Source organism: Somniosus microcephalus, chromosome 5 (genome assembly GCF_052327205.1).
Source record: "Somniosus microcephalus isolate GS21.2 chromosome 5, FLI_Smic_1.0, whole genome shotgun sequence".
NCBI classification, from domain to species: domain Eukaryota; kingdom Metazoa; phylum Chordata; class Chondrichthyes; order Squaliformes; family Somniosidae; genus Somniosus; species Somniosus microcephalus.
The window spans coordinates 260,829,350-260,847,526 of NC_140991.1; the positions used below are offsets into that span (position 1 = coordinate 260,829,350).

The 18,177-nt window shown below is 41.9% G+C and overlaps 1 protein-coding gene across 1 annotated transcript in view; it reads left to right on the forward strand.

The window, feature by feature from the left end:
• LOC147117681 (partitioning defective 6 homolog gamma-like) overlaps positions 1 to 17,756 on the forward strand; it is an 86,888-nt gene extending 69,132 nt beyond the window's left edge. The window contains exon 4 of the mRNA XM_085988869.1: positions 15,876 to 17,756. Within this exon, the coding sequence (XP_085844995.1) occupies positions 15,876 to 16,729 (854 nt within the window). The 3' untranslated portion in view covers positions 16,730 to 17,756. The remainder of the gene's footprint in view (positions 1 to 15,875) is intronic.
• The last annotated feature ends 421 nt before the right edge of the window (positions 17,757 to 18,177 follow it).

Below are 18,177 nucleotides of genomic sequence, written 5' to 3' on the forward strand. Positions count from 1 at the left end.
CTTTGGACTGTGGGAGGAAACCGGAGCACCCGGAGGAAACCCACGCAAACACGGGGAGAATGTGCAAACTCCACACAGACAGTCACCCGAGGCCGGATTTGAACCCGGGTCCCTGGCGCTGTGAGGCAACAGTGCTAACCACTATGCCACCGTGTTGAAATGTTTGTGTCCTAATCCAAATTGTACACTCTAGGGAGCCGCAAGCCTACATTTCGTTGTACTGCACTTGTGCACTAACAATGACAATAAAATTTGATTTTGATTTGATTTTGATTTGATCAGTCACCTGCGAACTCATTTTTAATGTGGAAGCAAGTCATCCTCGGTTCCGAGGGACTGCCTAAGAAGAAAAAGAGATGGAACATGTTTTGTAGTGGATTTTCTTTTGAGTTTCCACAAGCTCCCTTTTTCTGTGACTGATTCTAATACATGTACATGTACATAGATCCCTGAAGGCAGCGGAACAGGTAGATAAGGTGGTTAAAAAGGCATATGGGATACTTGCCTTCATTAGCCGAGGCATAGAATATAAGAGCAGGGAGGTTATGATGGAGCTGTACAAAATGCTGGTAAGGCCACAGCTGGAGTACTGTGTGTAGTTCTGGTCGCCTCACTATAGGAAGGATGTGATTGCTTTGGAGAGGGTGCAGAGAAGATTCACCAGGATGTTACCTGGGATGGAGCGCCTCAGCTATGAAGAAAGACTAAACAGGCTGGGGTTGTTTTCCTTGGAGCAAAGAAGGCTGAGGGGGGGACCTGATTGAGGTGTACAAAATGATGAGGGGCATAGATAGGGTAGATAAAGAGGAACTTTGCCCCTTGGTAGGGGGGTCAATAACAAGGGGGCATAGATTCAAGGTAAGGGGCAGGAGGTTTAGAGGGGATTTGAGGAGGAACTTTTTCACCCAGAGGGTGGTTGGAGTCTGGAACTCACTGCCTGAAAGGGTGGTAGAGGCAGGAACCCTCACAACATTCAAGAAGCATTTGGATGAGCACTTGAAATGCCATTGCATACAAGGCTATGGACCAAATGCTGGAAAATGGGATTAGATTGGACAGGGCTTGATGGACGGCGCAGACACGAAGGGCCTCTTTCTTTGCTGTATAACTCTATGACTCTATGTTGCATTATAGCTATTTATATAACAAGGAGAGATTTCCCTTCCTCTGCAAGACCAGTTTATTTACCCTTGCTTCGAGTAATGCAACTGACTTGCTGTACAGGAGCAATGCCAGCTGATGACCCAAGTCTAGCAATGCCCACCTTTAAGCTTTGTTGAAAGCTTGGTGACAACCCAGCTTCTTAATTTCTGCTTTAACCACTGTCTGTGCATCTCCAAACAGCCGTAACAAAATAAATTTGGATGATTTTTTTTCTCTCTCCGTCCATCAATTTCTCCCCTTCTGTCTGCGTAAAGATTCAGTCGCACTACTGCTCTTTTACTCCGATTTAATGCAAAAACAATCTTGAATACACATTGCCAGCATAGAAGCTGCCAACAATCCGTGCACTCAGCAATCATTTCCACTTCCTAACTTCATAGAAAGGTCAAGTTTTGTTTTCCGAAGGTAGCAACTAACAGTAACCCTCGCTCCCCGCACCCCCCCCCCCCCCCCCCCCAGCATGGGCTTACAAAAAAAGCATTCTGCACAGTAGCTTTAAACATATTTGTGATTTTGTACAATATCTTATTTCCACTAAGTTATCAGTCCTAATGAATTATGTTTCTAAAGTCACTGGGTCACTGGTGTTTGTTGCTGGATGGATGATTCCTCCACGATCACAGACTGATTAATTGTCTTGAGTACAATCCTGTGTTAAAGTAGATTCCTGTTTCTGGAAAGAGTTCCACCTAGACAGTTGACAAAGTGTGGTTGTGCTGTCTGCCTTAGTGACTGACTGTATCTTTTAATCCAGATTGGATCACCTGATTTAAGTGTTCTATTTGATCCTTCAGTCTTTTTTCAGTATTTTTCAAATCCAACCACAAGTGGGACAATTCTAAATGGTACTGGAGATCCTGAATAGAAAACAAAAATAGGTCAAATTGGGCTGACTCGGACTACACTCGGCGACAATTGTGGCCACTCATGTAAGACTCGTTTAAGATTAGTGACCATTGTCATTTAGGAGACTAGCACTGACTGATACATGACTGCATCTCCAAGAGAAACAAGGTAGACTGAAGCCATTGCCCCAAGGCCCAGCACATTCACTGTGTGAAAGAAGGCCACAAACATTTTCCGGAGAACTAGAACGTTCACTCATACCAACTACACCTGCCACCATGGCTGTCGCGGTCAACTGTGACAGCTCTACTCCTGCCTGAGGAACAGTTTCTTCTGGTCAACATTCAGTACCTGCCAGAGGTCAGCTTTAATGATTGAGATTTCAAGAACGGCAGGAAAGGAACAGATTTTACTAGCAGTATTTCTTCGTGCTCAGAACGTTCTGAGGATCCCATCCCATTCTGGCTGTTCAAGTACTGAACAAGTCCCTTATAAAGGAGCAGATCAAAATGATAAAGCTACTTCAGACCATCCTAGTAGTGTGTTCAGGAAACTTGCTGTCCATAGATCTGAAGGGTGCTGATGCTGACTTTCAATCTGCCTTATAGGGATGTCATTGAAAGTACTTTATTACAGATCACTGTAGGCTGTTCTCCAGGGACTTCCCTAGTCCCCTTCCCTCCCCCAAGAGTCTTCCTGAAATGTCTACCCGTACGTGGCGGCTGATTCATGAGAGCGCCTTGTCGAGAAACCACTTGGACAGCATGTATTCGTTGCATGCCAGGAAGCTTGGCTTTGTCATTAACTGAGAAGTCTCATTTTGAACTATGCATTATCTTTGTTGCAAGTTTTATTTCTTTAGTGCCTTGTTTTGTAAAATTGATTGAAAATCAAATGCCAATTGTTAATTCTCCATTCTCAGACACTTCTGATTAGGACTGCAGATTGAAAAGAATGTTGAGCGGTATGAAAACTTATGGGACCTGTTGCTGTGGGAGCCTGTAGTAGAGGTATGGTTCTGTGGAGGCAGTGCTCCACAGACCTGTTGGGCAGAGGTTTGTAGGGAGACTAGAAATACATTCTCCTGCCCCAAAGTTGCATGTTCAAATAAAAATGAAAATTCATACTTTTTTAATCGCTTGGTTTCAGGCGCGCTCTGGGTGGAGAAAGCGCCTGGTGCAGGGCTGATACTTGTGAAATCTAATCTACAACCAAACAGACTAGTTTTTAGAAATAAATGTTAATGTAATCCAAAGTACTGTAGTAGTTAACTATACTGTGTGCTGTTTCTAATGCTGTAAGTCGATTCGAGATCTGATGCTTTTCAATTTGTGTTTGTATGTTCTTTTTAAATAAATAGATATATATGGCACATAGGCTATCATTTAATTACTGTTTATTGCACATGGCGTCCTCTATCAGTTTGTCTTCAAGCCTTGGAGCAGTTACTATTTAGAATTGGAGCTCTCAACCAAAAGTTTTAGTACCCCAGTAATGCAGTATTCTTTTTGCTTAATGTTCTTTGATGGGCAACATCAGTAATTGTTTTAATTCTTTCACAACAATCATTTTGTTCTTTTATTGAACGTATACTGAGAATTAATGCCAGCTTATTAAATTTGTCATTTTTTGGAGTTGAAATTAATTTGAAGAGATGTATGGAGTAATTTGTTTAAACTATGTGATCTTGTACATAGTGGCCATTTGATTACACAAAGGAGTTCTGAGCTAGCCCTATTTTCACAGCTAATCAAAACTTTTATACTATATATTTAAATTTACTACGTTAGGTACATTGGAAAAAATAGAATTGAATATGGGATTTTGGGGGGGAACAATGTTTACAACAGGTATAACCAAAATGTATTACTTGGTTGTAGCAACAAAATAACTATTACTAGCCATTCTATTTTTCACTCTTCATATCTCCAATTGTAGGGCACAGCAGAAGTTGGAGTGAAGGGAGTGGTTCTTCATTTCATGGCAATACTACTAATGAGTGTAGAAGTCAATTCAATTCAATTCAAATCGCTTTATTGGCATGACAAGTTACATCTTATGTTGCCAAAGCATCGAAAAACATTCATGTTTGTACACAAAAATACAGATCTATCCATACAGTGTATAAACAGATATATCCCTGAGTGTATAAATATACATTCATATAATTTATATATACTCTTTTCTTATATTTAGTGGTTGTCCCTCTGTTTATGGCAAGCTGTAACATAGTGTGCCGCTAGTGTTACACAATTTCTCTCTTCCCCTAGTAGGTATGGGAGTTTTTGGTCGTCATTCAAATTTCTGAATTCCGGGCATATTTTTGTGAATTTTGGGTAGAAATTCTCCCTTATGCCCTGATATTTTCTACAAGCTGTGAGTTCATGAGTGAAAGCTAATCTTCCCACCAGTGTGAATGATTTCAGGTCTGCAGTGTCTGTGGGCAGGACAGGACTACAGTTTTACATTACAGTACATTTTGCAACTCAAGGCGGGCAGAAAAAAAAATGTGCTTATGTTACAGGCAGACTAATCTCTTGCTACTGGTGACCAAAGGAAAACTTTTTGATGCAGTGGTTAAAGTTGTCTTAAATATTTGAGTGTGTATTTCTTCCCATGAGGGGCGAATGAAAGTCAAGGACAGTAATGGGCTTCAGTTTGCAAAAATGTTTGGTCAATTCACCATCAACCTAAGGAAAATCCTGGCCCCAAGTTCTCTACTTTTGGTCTATCACAGCTACTTTAGTTAAATTTGCTTTTATTTTTCCTATTTATTGTAACATCTTAATACTTTGTAACAAATAATGGTAAAAGTAAAACTACATTAACTTACTCTTCTCGTTTACAATATCAAAATTTATAGTACAGTAATACTGTATATTAGATCTTTGGTTTTGAAACACATGAATTCAAAATAATTTCACACAATGACAAAATAATCGCCTACTGTCTAGCATTGTCAAGTTAATTCTTACTGATTGAGATAACATTTAGTTCCTACTTAAACAGTGAGTCTGCAAAATTTCTCAAGGGTAGTTGAATGTTTAGAAACCAAAGTGTTAAAGTGGGGGACAAAAAACTTTTGAGTAGCTAAAATTAGAATTTGGCTAACAGATTTTGCAGTCATGACAAAAAGATGATGTCAAGCCATGGAATTTTTTTCCGATCCAGTACTAGCTAGAGATTGACCAGGTTACAAGGAAAGTTCCACAGAACGACATAATTTCAATCAGTAGATGTGATAGCACTCTTGTAGTGTATGGCCAGCTGGGACCCTGTTAGCGATTAATGGCCCGGATTTAGGGGTCAGCAGCAAAATGACTCTGTTGCCGCTGGTCCCAAGAAAGCTGCCCATAAAGATCTAGCAATCTCTGGTGCCAATTTCACCTTTCCCGATGTTAGTTTGATTCTGGCGCCAAGTCCTAGGTGATCTCCAGCGTCTGGCAATAGTGATGTCATCAAGCAGGTGAAGCAGCTTGAATTCTCACAGACAGCAAACCAGGAAGTGAAATGCACTGATTATCATCCTTCACTTTTTATAAATTTTACAAAGAGTGAAATAAAGATTGGGACATACGCATGCGATTAAAGTAGAAGCTGAAATATCATCTGTGCTGTACTATTCTATGATTCCTAAACTTAAAAAAAATCATCATAACCTATTTTTTTTATCATAATGGTAAAATATATCATTTCACAAATAAAATTCATTTTTCTGGGCCAGAGAAGTTGTTCAACAGTAGTTATGACTTAGTACACCGCTGTTAATAACTCCGTTACGCCTCATGCAAAAGGCTTAACGTTCTGGGGGAGGGGGGTTTAACAGCGATATTACAGCATCATAGAATTACATAGGATGTACAGCACAGAAACAGGCCATTAGGCCCAACCAGTCCATGCCGGGGTTTATGCTCCATTCGAGCCTCCCCCTGTCTTTCCTCATCTAAATAACCCTCTATTCCCTTCTCCCTCATATGCTTGTCTAGCCTCCCCTTAAATGCATCTATACTTTTCACTTCAACCACTCCCTGTGGTAGCGAGTTCCACATTCTCACCACTCTGGGTAAAGAAGTTTCTTCTGAATTCCCTATTGGATTTCTTGGTGACTATCTCTTATATTGATGTCCTCTGGTTATGCTCTTCCCCACAAGTGGAAACATTCTCTCTGTATCCATTCTATCAATTCTATCAAAACCTTTCATAATTTTAAAGATCTATTAGGTCACCTCTCAGCCTTTTTTCAAGAGAAAAGAAACCCAGCCTGCTCATCCTTTCCTGATATGTATACCCTCACATTTCTGGTATCATCTTTGTAAATCTTCTCTGCACCCTCTCCAGTGCCTCTATATCCTTTTAATAATATGGTGACCAGAACTGTACGCAGTACTCGAAGTGTGGTCTAACCAAGGTTCGATACAGGTTTAGCATAACTTCCCCTACTTTTCAATTCTATACCTCTAGAAATAAACCCTAGTGTTTGGTTTGCTTTTGTTATGGCCTTGCTAACCTGTGTTGCAACTTTACTGATTTGTGTATTTGTACTCCTAGATCCCTTTGTCCCTCTACCCTAACTAGACTCTCACCTTCCAAGTAATAAGTAACCTCCCTATTCTTCCTACCAAAATGTAATACCTCACACGTATCTGTGTTGAACTTCATTTGCCAATTATATGCCCATTCTGCAAGTTTATTAATGTCCTCCTGTAATTTGTTGCAGTCCTCCTCAGTATTGACTATGCCCCCTAATTTGGTGTCATCTGCAAATTTAGAAATTGTGTTTTTGATTCCAAAGTCTAAATCGTTATCAGTTCAGTGATTTCTAAAGATTGCTGTCCGCGGTGACATCAACAGCGCGCACTATGGAGCACTAGGGAATCACTGACAGCAACTTCTGGATTTCCACGTTTAACTGTGCATGTGCGGATGGATGCCAGTAGTTGCTGTCAGTTTCACCGAGTAATGACTGCAAACGCTGACCGTTTTGCTGTCACTACAACCGCAAAATCCGGACCAATATATGCACAGCGCTAACATTGAAAATGGAAATCACATTGTTTATGTTAATGGAGTAGCATGGTTTCTCACAGCAGGTGCCCAGGGACCATCTGCTCTCCTTTCAACTTCCTGTATTCACAAAACTGGAAACCATTTTGAGAACCCGTTTCAGGTTTTCATTTAGGAAATGGATCATTTTTGTTAAGTGTCCCTCAAATATCACTGACTTTTAGCCAAGCTTAGATCACAGTCTTGGGGAACATTTAATAGATGACACTATTTATGACCATTTTAACATCGACATGGGACAGCCATGCTCCCATGTGGTATAAAATAACAGGGCTGGTCATGCATTGGAGTAGCAGTTAGATTTCCCCCCACCCCACCCCCATCAAAAAAAGGGTAATTTTCACTGAGTGCAGGCAGAAAACGAACAGCTAAGTTACTACAGCCAGTTTTGCACCTGTACCCAGAATGAAAATTACCCCCCTTCTCTTTCTCTGAGCTCTAATTTTGTTTGATAAAACTTGCTGGGATTTGTGATGTAATATAAATTACTTGTACTACTTTTTATATAATTTGTATTTTAACCTGGACTATATTAAGCTCTTTCATAGCCCCCATGTTTGTATATGAAGTGGTTTTCACCTCTTTCCAGAACATTTTGTTCACCATCTTGAAAATCATCTTACAGATTACACTGAAGATTATGGCCAGCTGCAACCTGAAGATCTATGCATCAATCTTTTATTCTGTGTAACTATTATTTTATGATTGTAGTCTAGCAATGAGCCTCTAATATGTAATAAGATTGGCACAAAATATTTTCAACCTGCTTTTGGTTGCTATGATGTTTCCCTGTTGTATCTCACCCGCCCCATGTGGTTAATCTTCCACTCTGGCCTCTAATCCTACCCACTATCTCCCCCCCCCCCACCCCCTGCATGTGCTCCTGCTCCCACTCTGCCCCTTCTCTATTACTGAAGCCTTGTTCAAGTGCTACAGCCCCCACTCTTTTCCTACCTCTAACACAAGTGCTCCAGCTCTGGGTTCACTGCCCTCCCCTCACCAAGACCGTTCTTTAGTACTCCAGCCCCCACTTTCTATTTTCATGCCCTATTCCTCAGTACCGTGGCTAACGGCCTCTGGCCCAAATATTCTGAAGCCCCATTTCCCAATACTAAAATTACAAAAATGTCATGGAAAATCCCCATTTATATATTAATTTTCAATAGTTTAAATTTCTAGCTTCCTGACTTTGGTATAATAGAATATATATTTTATCAGTGCTGGTTCAGCCTTCCTCATAATGGCCAGCAGCAAACACTCTTCCCATTTTAGTTCCTCCCCAAACTGCAGGAATACAAATGTAGACTGCCACTGAATTAAGAACTAAAATGAAGATCATGTAGAGTGAGAAATTAGTGCCTCTTCCTGCATGTGAATAAATTATGCAAATGTGTCATTTGAATACCAAATTAATCAGATTGCTCTCTGTAAAAAATGCAAAAGTGCTGTAGTACTGTTTATAGTTTTTAGTTTACTAACTTCTAGGTGATCTGAAAAGTTTGCTTGTATAGTATAACCTGAGGGTGCGATTTGATCCTATATTGCTTTGAAAACCTTTGAATGTTGAGTGTTTAGCAGCATCCCTTGTGAATTGATGTGTAAATGTGCTTCATGGTATGGTACTGAATCATACAACCCAGGATGATCACCATTTCAATAAGATTTGTCCTGAGCTGGCTAGTCTTGGCTATGGCAGTGGTGAAGATGCTGCAGTTGGCCGCTGTGTCCCTAAGCTAGGGAGGGAACAACTGGGCAGTGTTCCCATTCTTGCTATCCAATGACCATCTACATAAGAACATAAGAAATAAGAGCAGGAGTAGACCATACGGCCCCTTGAGCCTGCTCCGCCATTCAATTAGATCATGGCTGATCATCGCCCTCAACTCCACTTTCCCGCCCAATCTCCATATCCCTTGGTTCCCCTAGAGTCCAAAAATCAATCTATCTCGGCCTTGACTATACTCAAAAGGGCTGGATTTTCATTGAGGAGGCGGGACTACAACTTTTGGGGTTGTAGTCCCGCCTCCATCGAGCTGTAGCCAACCCACGCGATTTTCACTTGATTGACCTTGTTGAGCCCGCCCAGCAGGCTAATTAAGGGCCACCCGGCAACAGGTGATGTCACAGATTGATATTTCATCTGTCAAGATCTTTTAACAGATGAAATATCAGCGTTTGACAGCTGTTTCCAAGTTAATGCCTTCCTCTCGGGATGATTGAGATCTCTCCGGAACAGAAAGCTGAGTGCTGCAATTTTTGACATTGCGGCCATTCTGCTTTCTGTGCCGGTGAGATGAGGGACTCCCGAGACCTGAAGGAAGGAAGGCTGTAAAGGTAAGTAAAACTTCTTTAAACACACCAAACACACTTACCTCTGCACTCGCGCACCCATCACTCACCTGAACACCGGACATGTGGACCCCTCCAAGCCCTTCAGCCCGACGGCCCGCCTCGCTAACTTGGCGTGGTTTGGAGCTGTCGGGAATCCCACACTTCAAGAATGAAAATAGGGATTAGGCTAAAAACTGCCTGTTAACAGGCAGTTAATTGGCACTAATCCCCTTCCCGCCTCGGGGAGGCCGGGTCCCAGTGCGGGTCAGGTACCCGCCTCCCTTGAAACAGGCATGGGGGCGGGATGGGTTTGTGCCCCCCGATTTCAGGATTTTAGCCCCCCACACTCCTCCAATCCCACCTCCACGGCTCAATGAAAATCCTGCCCAAAGACTCTGGAATTCACAGCCCTCTGGGGTAGAGAAATCCAAAGATTCACAACTCTCCGAGTGAAGAAATTCCTCCTCATCTCGGTCTTAAATGGCCTACCCCTTATCCTGAGACTATGCCCCCTAGTTCTAAGACACTCCAGCCAGAGGAAACAACCTCTTAGCATCTACCCTGTCAATCCCCTTCAGAATCTTGTATGTTTCAATGAGATCGCCTCTCATTCTTCTAAACTCCAGGGAGTATAGGCCCATTCTACATAATCTCTCATCATAGGACAGCCCTCTCATCCCAGGAATCAATCTAGTGAACCTTTGTTGCACCGCCTCCAAGGCAAGTACATCCTTCCTTAGATAAGGAGACCAAAACTGTGCACAGTACTCCAGGTGTGGTCTCACCAAGGCCCTGTACAATTGTAGCAAGACTTCCTTACTCTTTTATACTCCAACCCTCTTGCAATAAAGGCCAACATGCCATTTGCCTTCCCTGTTGCTCACTGTACCTGCTTGCCAGCCCTCCGTGTTTCTTGCATACATGAGGTATGGATAGGATCCAGACCTGCTATGATGTTTTCTCGTGCTCCTCTCCCTCTCCAAACTCTGTCAAATCTACAAGGCACAAGTCAGGAGTGTGATGGAATACTCTCCACTTGCCTGGATGAGTGCAGCTCCAACAATACTCAAGAAGCTCGACACCATTCAGGATAAAGCAGCCCACTTGATTGGCACTCCATCCACCACCTTCAACATTCACTCCCTCCACCACCGACGCACTGTGGCTGCAGTGTGTACCATCTACAAGATGCACTGCAGCAACTCGCCAAAGCTCCTTCAACAGCACCTTCCAAACCCGTGACCTCTACCACTTAGAAGGACAAGGGCAGCAGACGCATGGGAACATCACCACCTACAAGTTCCCCTCCAAGCCCCACACCATCCTGACTTGGACCTGTATCGCCGTTCCTTCACTGTCGCTGGGCCAAAATCCTGGAACTCCCTTCCTAACAGCATTGTGGGTGTACCTACACCATATGGACTGCAGTGGCTCAAGAAGGCAGCTCACCACCATCTTCTCAAGGGCAATTAGGGATGGGCACTAAATGCAGGCCTAGCCAGCCAGCGACGCCCACATCCCATCAATGAATAAAAAAAAACATGCTCGCACTTGCTGTTCAGGTTTCCTTGAAGAATGGGCACTTGGATGAGGTACAAGAGTGGAACCTTTACTGACTAACTAACTGGCTATAGAAAAGGTGCAAGTATCGGGGGTGAATTGGAAGAAAAAGTTTAAAGTTTATGGGGTAAAAATTGTGTGGGGGGGGGGGTCGCTACTTTCGCCAGGGCGCTAATTTTAGTGCCCCGAAAAAGTTAGCGCTCCCACGGCCGATTTTCCCAGGTAGCGCCCCGAGAGGGAGGAGGGGCGCTGCTGGAATCACCCGCGTCCCTCTTGGGGTGCAGCGAGCCAATATCACCGGCGCTGCGGCAAGTCGCGCTGTGGTACTGCAGGCCTTCCTCTCCTTGTTAAAGGGGAGGGGCCTGGCGCAGTGCGTCCCGGTGCCCAGCTGGGCCATCAGGGATCGGGAGTGCCGGGCTCACGGAGAGCAGCCAGCACCCCACGGGGGGGGCTTCACGGGTGCTGGGGGCAGGTGCTGGCAGGCGGCCAGCAACAAAAATGGCCGCCTGCCACCTCCCCTTTAACTAGCGCTGCCCTGGCCGCAGGTAGGCCCCCCTGACCCTGGCGGACATAGCATCCGGCGGTAAGTCGGGGGGCGCCACCCAATATTACAGCCGGGGCGCTGTGCACAACGATGACGTCATCGCCAGTGGCATTAACCGTTGGCGCCGCTGCTAACCTCCCGCTGAATTTTGCGGGAGGCTCTTAGGGCGCTAACAGGAGGCGCAACTCAACCGAATTTAGCCCCCCATACATCCTTCAATTCAGCAGAATCACAATTTTATTCTTAGCTCAGCAATTTCTACTGCTAAAAGGGAGTATTTAAGTGGCTTGGGAATGAATGATTAAAGTTTGGAAAATAGAATTGGCTCAAGAGAACCTAACTCCCTCCGAGACTAAAAAGCTGTAATTAAAAATTGTTTGGGAAGGATGAATTTTTGGCAAAGTTTTACAGCTTCATATCAGGTAGCAATGTAGTACAATTACTACTATATGGAAATGATTTTGTATGCTATCCATCAATGTTTTTGAGCTGTCAGTGTGGGGAAAGAGTTTTTTTGTAATTCCTTAGCCCTCCAAAATGCTAAATCGATAGCATCTCAAGTTTCAGTAATGTTATTTTTAAGTTTTAAAAATTCATTCTTGGGATATGGGCATAACTACATTTATTGCATATGTCTCACAATGTTCCCTCTAAAAATTTTTTTTGGGTGCGTGGCCCATTGACTGTTACACGCGCGTGCGAAACTTAACCTTGGAAAAGCAAGTCCCGGGCTGAGCAGGACCAGCAGAGAGCTGTGCGGCTGCAATGCCTGGAGGGAATGTTGATGCTTAGTTGCCCTTGAGAAGTTGGTGGTGATTTTTGAACTGCTGCAGTCCAAGTGGTGATGGTATTCCCACAATGCTGTTAGGTATGGAGTTCCAGGATTTTGGTCAATGGTGACAGTCAGAATAGCAAGTCTCACACCAGAGACTGGAGCACAAAATCTAGGCTGACACTTCAATGCAGTACTGAGGGAGCGCTGCACTGTCAATGATGCCGTCTTTCAGATGAGACGTTAAACCAATTGGGTAGATGTAAAAAATCCACTGGCACTATTTTGAGGGAGATCATGGGAGTTCTCCCCGGTGTCCTGGCTAATAGATATCCTTCGACCAACACCACTAAAACAGAATATCTGGTCATTAACTCGTTGCCTGTTTGTGTGCCCTTGCTGTGCACAAATTGGCTGCCGTGTTTCCTATATTACAACAGTGACGACACTTCAAAAGTACGTCATTGGCTGGCAAGCGCTTTGGGACATCCTGAGGTCACGAAAGAAAGAAAGTCTTGCATTTATATAGTGCGTTCACAACCACTGGACGTCCCAAAGTGCTTTACAGCCAATGAAGTACCCTTTGAAGTATCCTCACTGTTGGAATGTAGGAAACACGGCAGCCAATTTGCGCACAGCAAGCTCCCACAAACAGCAATGTGATAATGACCAGATAATCTGTTTTTAGTGATGTTGATTGAGGGATAAATATTGGCTAGGACACCAGGAATGACTTCTCTGCTCTTCTTCGAAATAGTGCCATAGGATCTTTTACAGCTATCTGAGAGAGCAGACGGGGCCTCGGTTTAACGTCTCATCTGAAAGACGGCACCTCCAACAGTGCAGCGCACTCTCAGTACCGCACTGGAGTGTCAGCCTAGATTTTTGTGCTTATGTCCCTGGAGTGGGACTTGCACCTGCGACCTTTTGACTCAAAGGTGAGGGTGCCACCAACTGAGCCAAGTGCAAGCTCTTTTAATGTCATTGAATGTCATGGGGAGGTGGTTAGGCACTCTCTCTTGTTGGAGATGGTCATTGGCTGGCAATTGTATGGCACGAATGTTACTTGTCAGCCCAAGCCTGGATGTTGTCCGGGTCTTGCTTCTTAAGATCGGATCCCATAGAAGAGTCTGGATAAAACGTTTGTTTTCTAGGGATGAGACTGCTTGAATCATCAGTCCTCTAGTTTTATTCCTTAGCTGCCACTCATAGGTGAAAGTAATTGTCCTTTTGAACTATATTCAAGGCTGTCAATTAAGTGTCCACAATTCCCAGAGGAAAGAGTAAGTACAGAGGCAGAATTGTAGAGGGCAAAGTGGAATGTAATTATGTGAAAGCTTACAAATCTCCTCCACTCTGGAATTCAGCTTGTTTGTTTAATCTTATCTGCCTAAGTAATGTTATTTAAATTCTACATATAACAGTTGCATTCTATAAATGGAGGTAAATAATTAAAGAACTTTTGGGTTTTTAAAAACAGATTTCCACCCCACCCCCCAAAAAAAACTAGCTGGAACTGGAATATGCTACCAAATTTGCTTTCTTTTTAAAATCTATGAAATATGGTTTTAGCCACAGACAGTTCTGATGATTGTTGCCTTTATAGTAAAACTATTGCAGTATGGCTATTGCAAAATTCTTTAAAGTACATGTCCGAAGTACTGGCCATGCTACAAGTACATTCGGGCTGTGGTACAGCTAGAACTTAAAGTTCACAACAGAATTTATCACCATAGAATTTAGGGGAAAAGCCAAATTTCCATAAATTGACCGTTGTAGCAATGCACCAGTTTTATTGATATGACTTTGGAAGTAATATTGTGATAAGTGAGCTGGAATAAAATGGAGCTGGAATAGCATGATGGGGTAGATGGGAAGCTACCACCCATAATCATCTATGAGAAATGGGCTCTTTCATCCTGAAACAAAACAGAAAATGCTGGAAATGCACAGCAGATTAATTAGCATGTGTACCGAGAAAAGGCAGGTTAATATTTCTGGTATAACCCAAAGTATTATCTGTTTCAAGAACATATATATGATTATAAAACACGTTTTTTAATCTTCAGTTTTGCTGCCCAACCGAGATCAGTCATTTTAGGTGGTCTTCTGGTAGATTACTGACTGAGGGGTGTAAGAAAATTCAAATCTGGCAAACCAAATATGGTTGCACCATAATCCATTTATTGTGTTCGACCAAGCCCAGACACTTGCAATGTCTTTAAGCAGTAGACATACAGAAAAATAAATGCAATTATACCCTACTTTTCCCTATGTAGAAATGTAACCGTCATCGATCCTTTCGATCCCAACTCTCTCTACAAATTGTTATGGAAAGCTCAAGATCTTTATAGGCCCCCAGTCACATACACTGTCCTTGCTGATTCATTATGGCATGACAAGTGTTACTGTGAACAAGACCCCCCCAGAAATGAGAGTTCCTTCAAAACGCCAGGTGCCAACTTGTTTATCATCTTGTCCTATTGTCCCACTTCCTATCTCAAGACTGTCTTGGCTATCTCGTTTCATAATGTGGTGACAAAAATAAGTCAACAGGCATGAATCACACATCATGCACCTCAGCAGAAGCTAAACAGCACAGTCAGCTAAATTGTAGCCTGACACATTAATTCCTAAAGCATCCTGGGAATGAACAACTTAACCTTTTCATTATTTCTAGCTACAATACAAATCCGCACCATTATAAGTAAAAAGAAAGCAAAAATCTCAATCATATGAGATTAAACCAACTCCTAATCCTACATATATATGTATACACAACTAGGGTATCTTACAGGGGAGCTGGTTGTGTCCTAAAGAGGTTCTGTTTATTTTAAGGGAGCAAGGGAGCCACAGACTTTTGGATCAAGTGCCCATACTAGTAGGCAATGGGGACACACAAAACTATTCTATTGAGGTGCATCAATTCTAGTTGGCTTCATTTCTGATGAGTCCTGAGGCTTGGAACCTTAAGTCAGCTGTGGGGAAAAAGCTGATTCAATCCACCTGGCCTAAGGAAAATGTGCTACTGGGTGAGTACGCCACATGCTCTGTCAGTAGCACGTTTTCCCAGTGTGACCCTGATCTGCTTCCAGGCTGGTCCAAAGTAGCGAGATCACAAAAGGGGATTGAGTGTCGGACTATCTGGTGTGTGGATTTTCTTTTCTCTAATAAAGCTTAAACCTAAAGAGTTTTCACTGCACAAAAGTTGGTCAGGTTTGAGTGAGTTAAACCGTATAAAATTGCAATAAGAAGTATGACTATACAGTATTTCTAAAGCATAAAATTAGTTTGAACTTGATTAGCAGATAAGTTTGTTGAAATTGTAATGTTCTTGTCTAATTTGTATTGTGAATTCTAATTGCTGTTCAAAAAGTGAAATACATTATAAAAACTCTACACAGTAAAGTCAAATTCATTTTATTTGAATAAGTTTAAACCAGCTTCAAAAACAACTTTGTGTATTGAAAATGCATCCTTATCCAGAATCTAATAGAAACATGTGCTTAATATTTTTATAAAGTTTTTTTTCTGTACAATATGTTGAATTTAAAAACTTTATTTAGAAAAATACTTTTTTTTCAACTTTTTCAGAAGAGGTAGACTACGATCTCTTTGGCACAGATTCGCTGACTCGAAAGAAAAAACCTTTGGGTGGTCTCCGTAATGATACCCTCCGAAAACGAGTTCACCTCAGTATTAGTATTCCTCAAGACTTCAGGCCTGTCTCTTCCATCATTGATGTGGATATTCTGCCTGAAACTCACCGGAGAGTCCGACTGTACAAGCATGGGTGTGAAAAGCCCTTGGGATTCTACATTCGAGATGGCACCAGTGTGAGGGTGACTGCTCATGGGCTAGAAAAAGTTCCAGGTATCTTCATCTCGCGGCTGGTGCCTGGAGGCTTAGCTGAAAGTACAGGGCTCCTTGCTGTTAATGATGAAGTCCTAGAGGTGAATGGGATTGAAGTAATGGGTAAAACTCTTGATCAAGTTACAGACATGATGATTGCCAACAGTCACAACCTTATCATCACAGTAAAGCCAGTGAACCAGAGGAACAATGTCATCCGCAGCAGTCGTATGTCTGGTAGCTCTGGCCATTCCAATGACAGTACAGCCAGTCATCATAGTCTACCCTCTGCCCATGTGGTGCAGAACTATAATCCTGAAGATGAAAGTGATGAGGAAGCTGACATTATTATTGAGGGTTGTGGTGAACCACAGAGCATTCCAGTTAAACTGCCATCTTCATCCTTCACCACTTCTCGAACAAATGGTGGTAATCTGAGTCAGAGACTGCAGAAGGAACTGACACTCAATGGCTCCATTAGAGAAAGCAATGGAAATATACTTCAAACACTGAGTGCAATCAAAGCTGAGGCAAGGCATAGTCTAGCTCTCAGTAGAGGGGGCATTGAGGAGGATGGAACAGTCATAACACTTTGAAATGTTTGGTTTAGATTGATGTAAAGTGCCAACAGAGAACAATGAATTTAGATATGTTCATTTTTACTCTTTTAATTTCAGATATTTTTGGGAACATTTCCCATGTTTACTGGAATTCAGTATCTTGCAAGACATTCTTTAAATTGCCTTTAATGTTAAAAGGCGATCACTATTACTCAACTATAGTTAGTAAATAGATGTGAACATTACAACCATAAAATTATTTTTAATGAAAGTGAAGCTTTTAATAAACTATATCAAAAGGCACAATACCAAATTATTTTTAGACAAAAAAAATCAGAGATATCCTGTGAGCAAAAATGATCATGTTGTATAGCACCACTTGCTGGATAAAAGCGGTAGTTTATATTTGTCGCAATAATTCTGGGTACCAATTTAGTTTACCTTGGATTTTTCAAACTCAACCTGGTCTTGGGCATTGCAGCTGTTAAACCGTGCATAACCAGTGAAGTCCAGATTGTGTTTAAAATTATTTTTATTCGATAATGCATTGCTAGAGAATAACGATTGGAATTGGCTACTGCAGTCCAGAACTTTGCAGCATTAAAAATGCCCAATCCAATTTCCACGTCCAGTGTTTTATGTTTGTATGTTTTAATGTTGAATATGTTTGGAATTTAGTCACGACAAATGTTGAGAAATATGTCTACAATATGTCTCTAGAAAAATCCTTTGGAGCTGAAAATAATATTACTCCATCAGCAAATTGGAGACTGTGCTAGTTGGTAGTTTGTAGAGAATAATGGGTACCTAAGAGTGATGTACAAATTGGTAATCTAATCGAGAGCTTTAGGTGATATCATAAACAGCAAGAACAAAGCTTGAACAGTTTGTAATTGTTATCTAAGCCTCTAAATTAGGCTGGAAATCACTATGGTATCTTATTTATAGTGTATACATTTCCAATTTTATATGTAAGGTGTACTCTTATTTTGGGTCTGTTTTTGTATCTGCAGTGGCTGTCAGTGCACCTGTTTACCCACTAAATACAGAATGTGGAAACCAGCGTTATGCTTTGTCTTGTATGTGAAGAAAATTATTATATATTGTGATTTGGGATTAATATTTAACTTTATATTCAATTTCCTTATGTTTTGGGGCACAGTTTTCAGCACCTGTCCCTTTACAGGTTCTAATTGGTCCTTCGATGAGGGTGCAAGCTGGCAATGCTGGATTGATTTAATGGTTTGCTAAAGTACCATTACATTTTGCACCAAGAAATTTTCAATTTACAGTAATATGTTGATCGGTGCCTTTTATTACCAAATTTAGACAGTTGTGCATCGTTTCCAATGATGTTTTCAGTAGCTTTGGAGTGAACTTTTTATGAGAACATTTTTTTCTACTTGTAGTTTTAAATCACTCAAATCCTGCACTCTTCATTTAGTCTCTTCATACCTAGGTTCCAAGAATCTGTGTCAGCAATG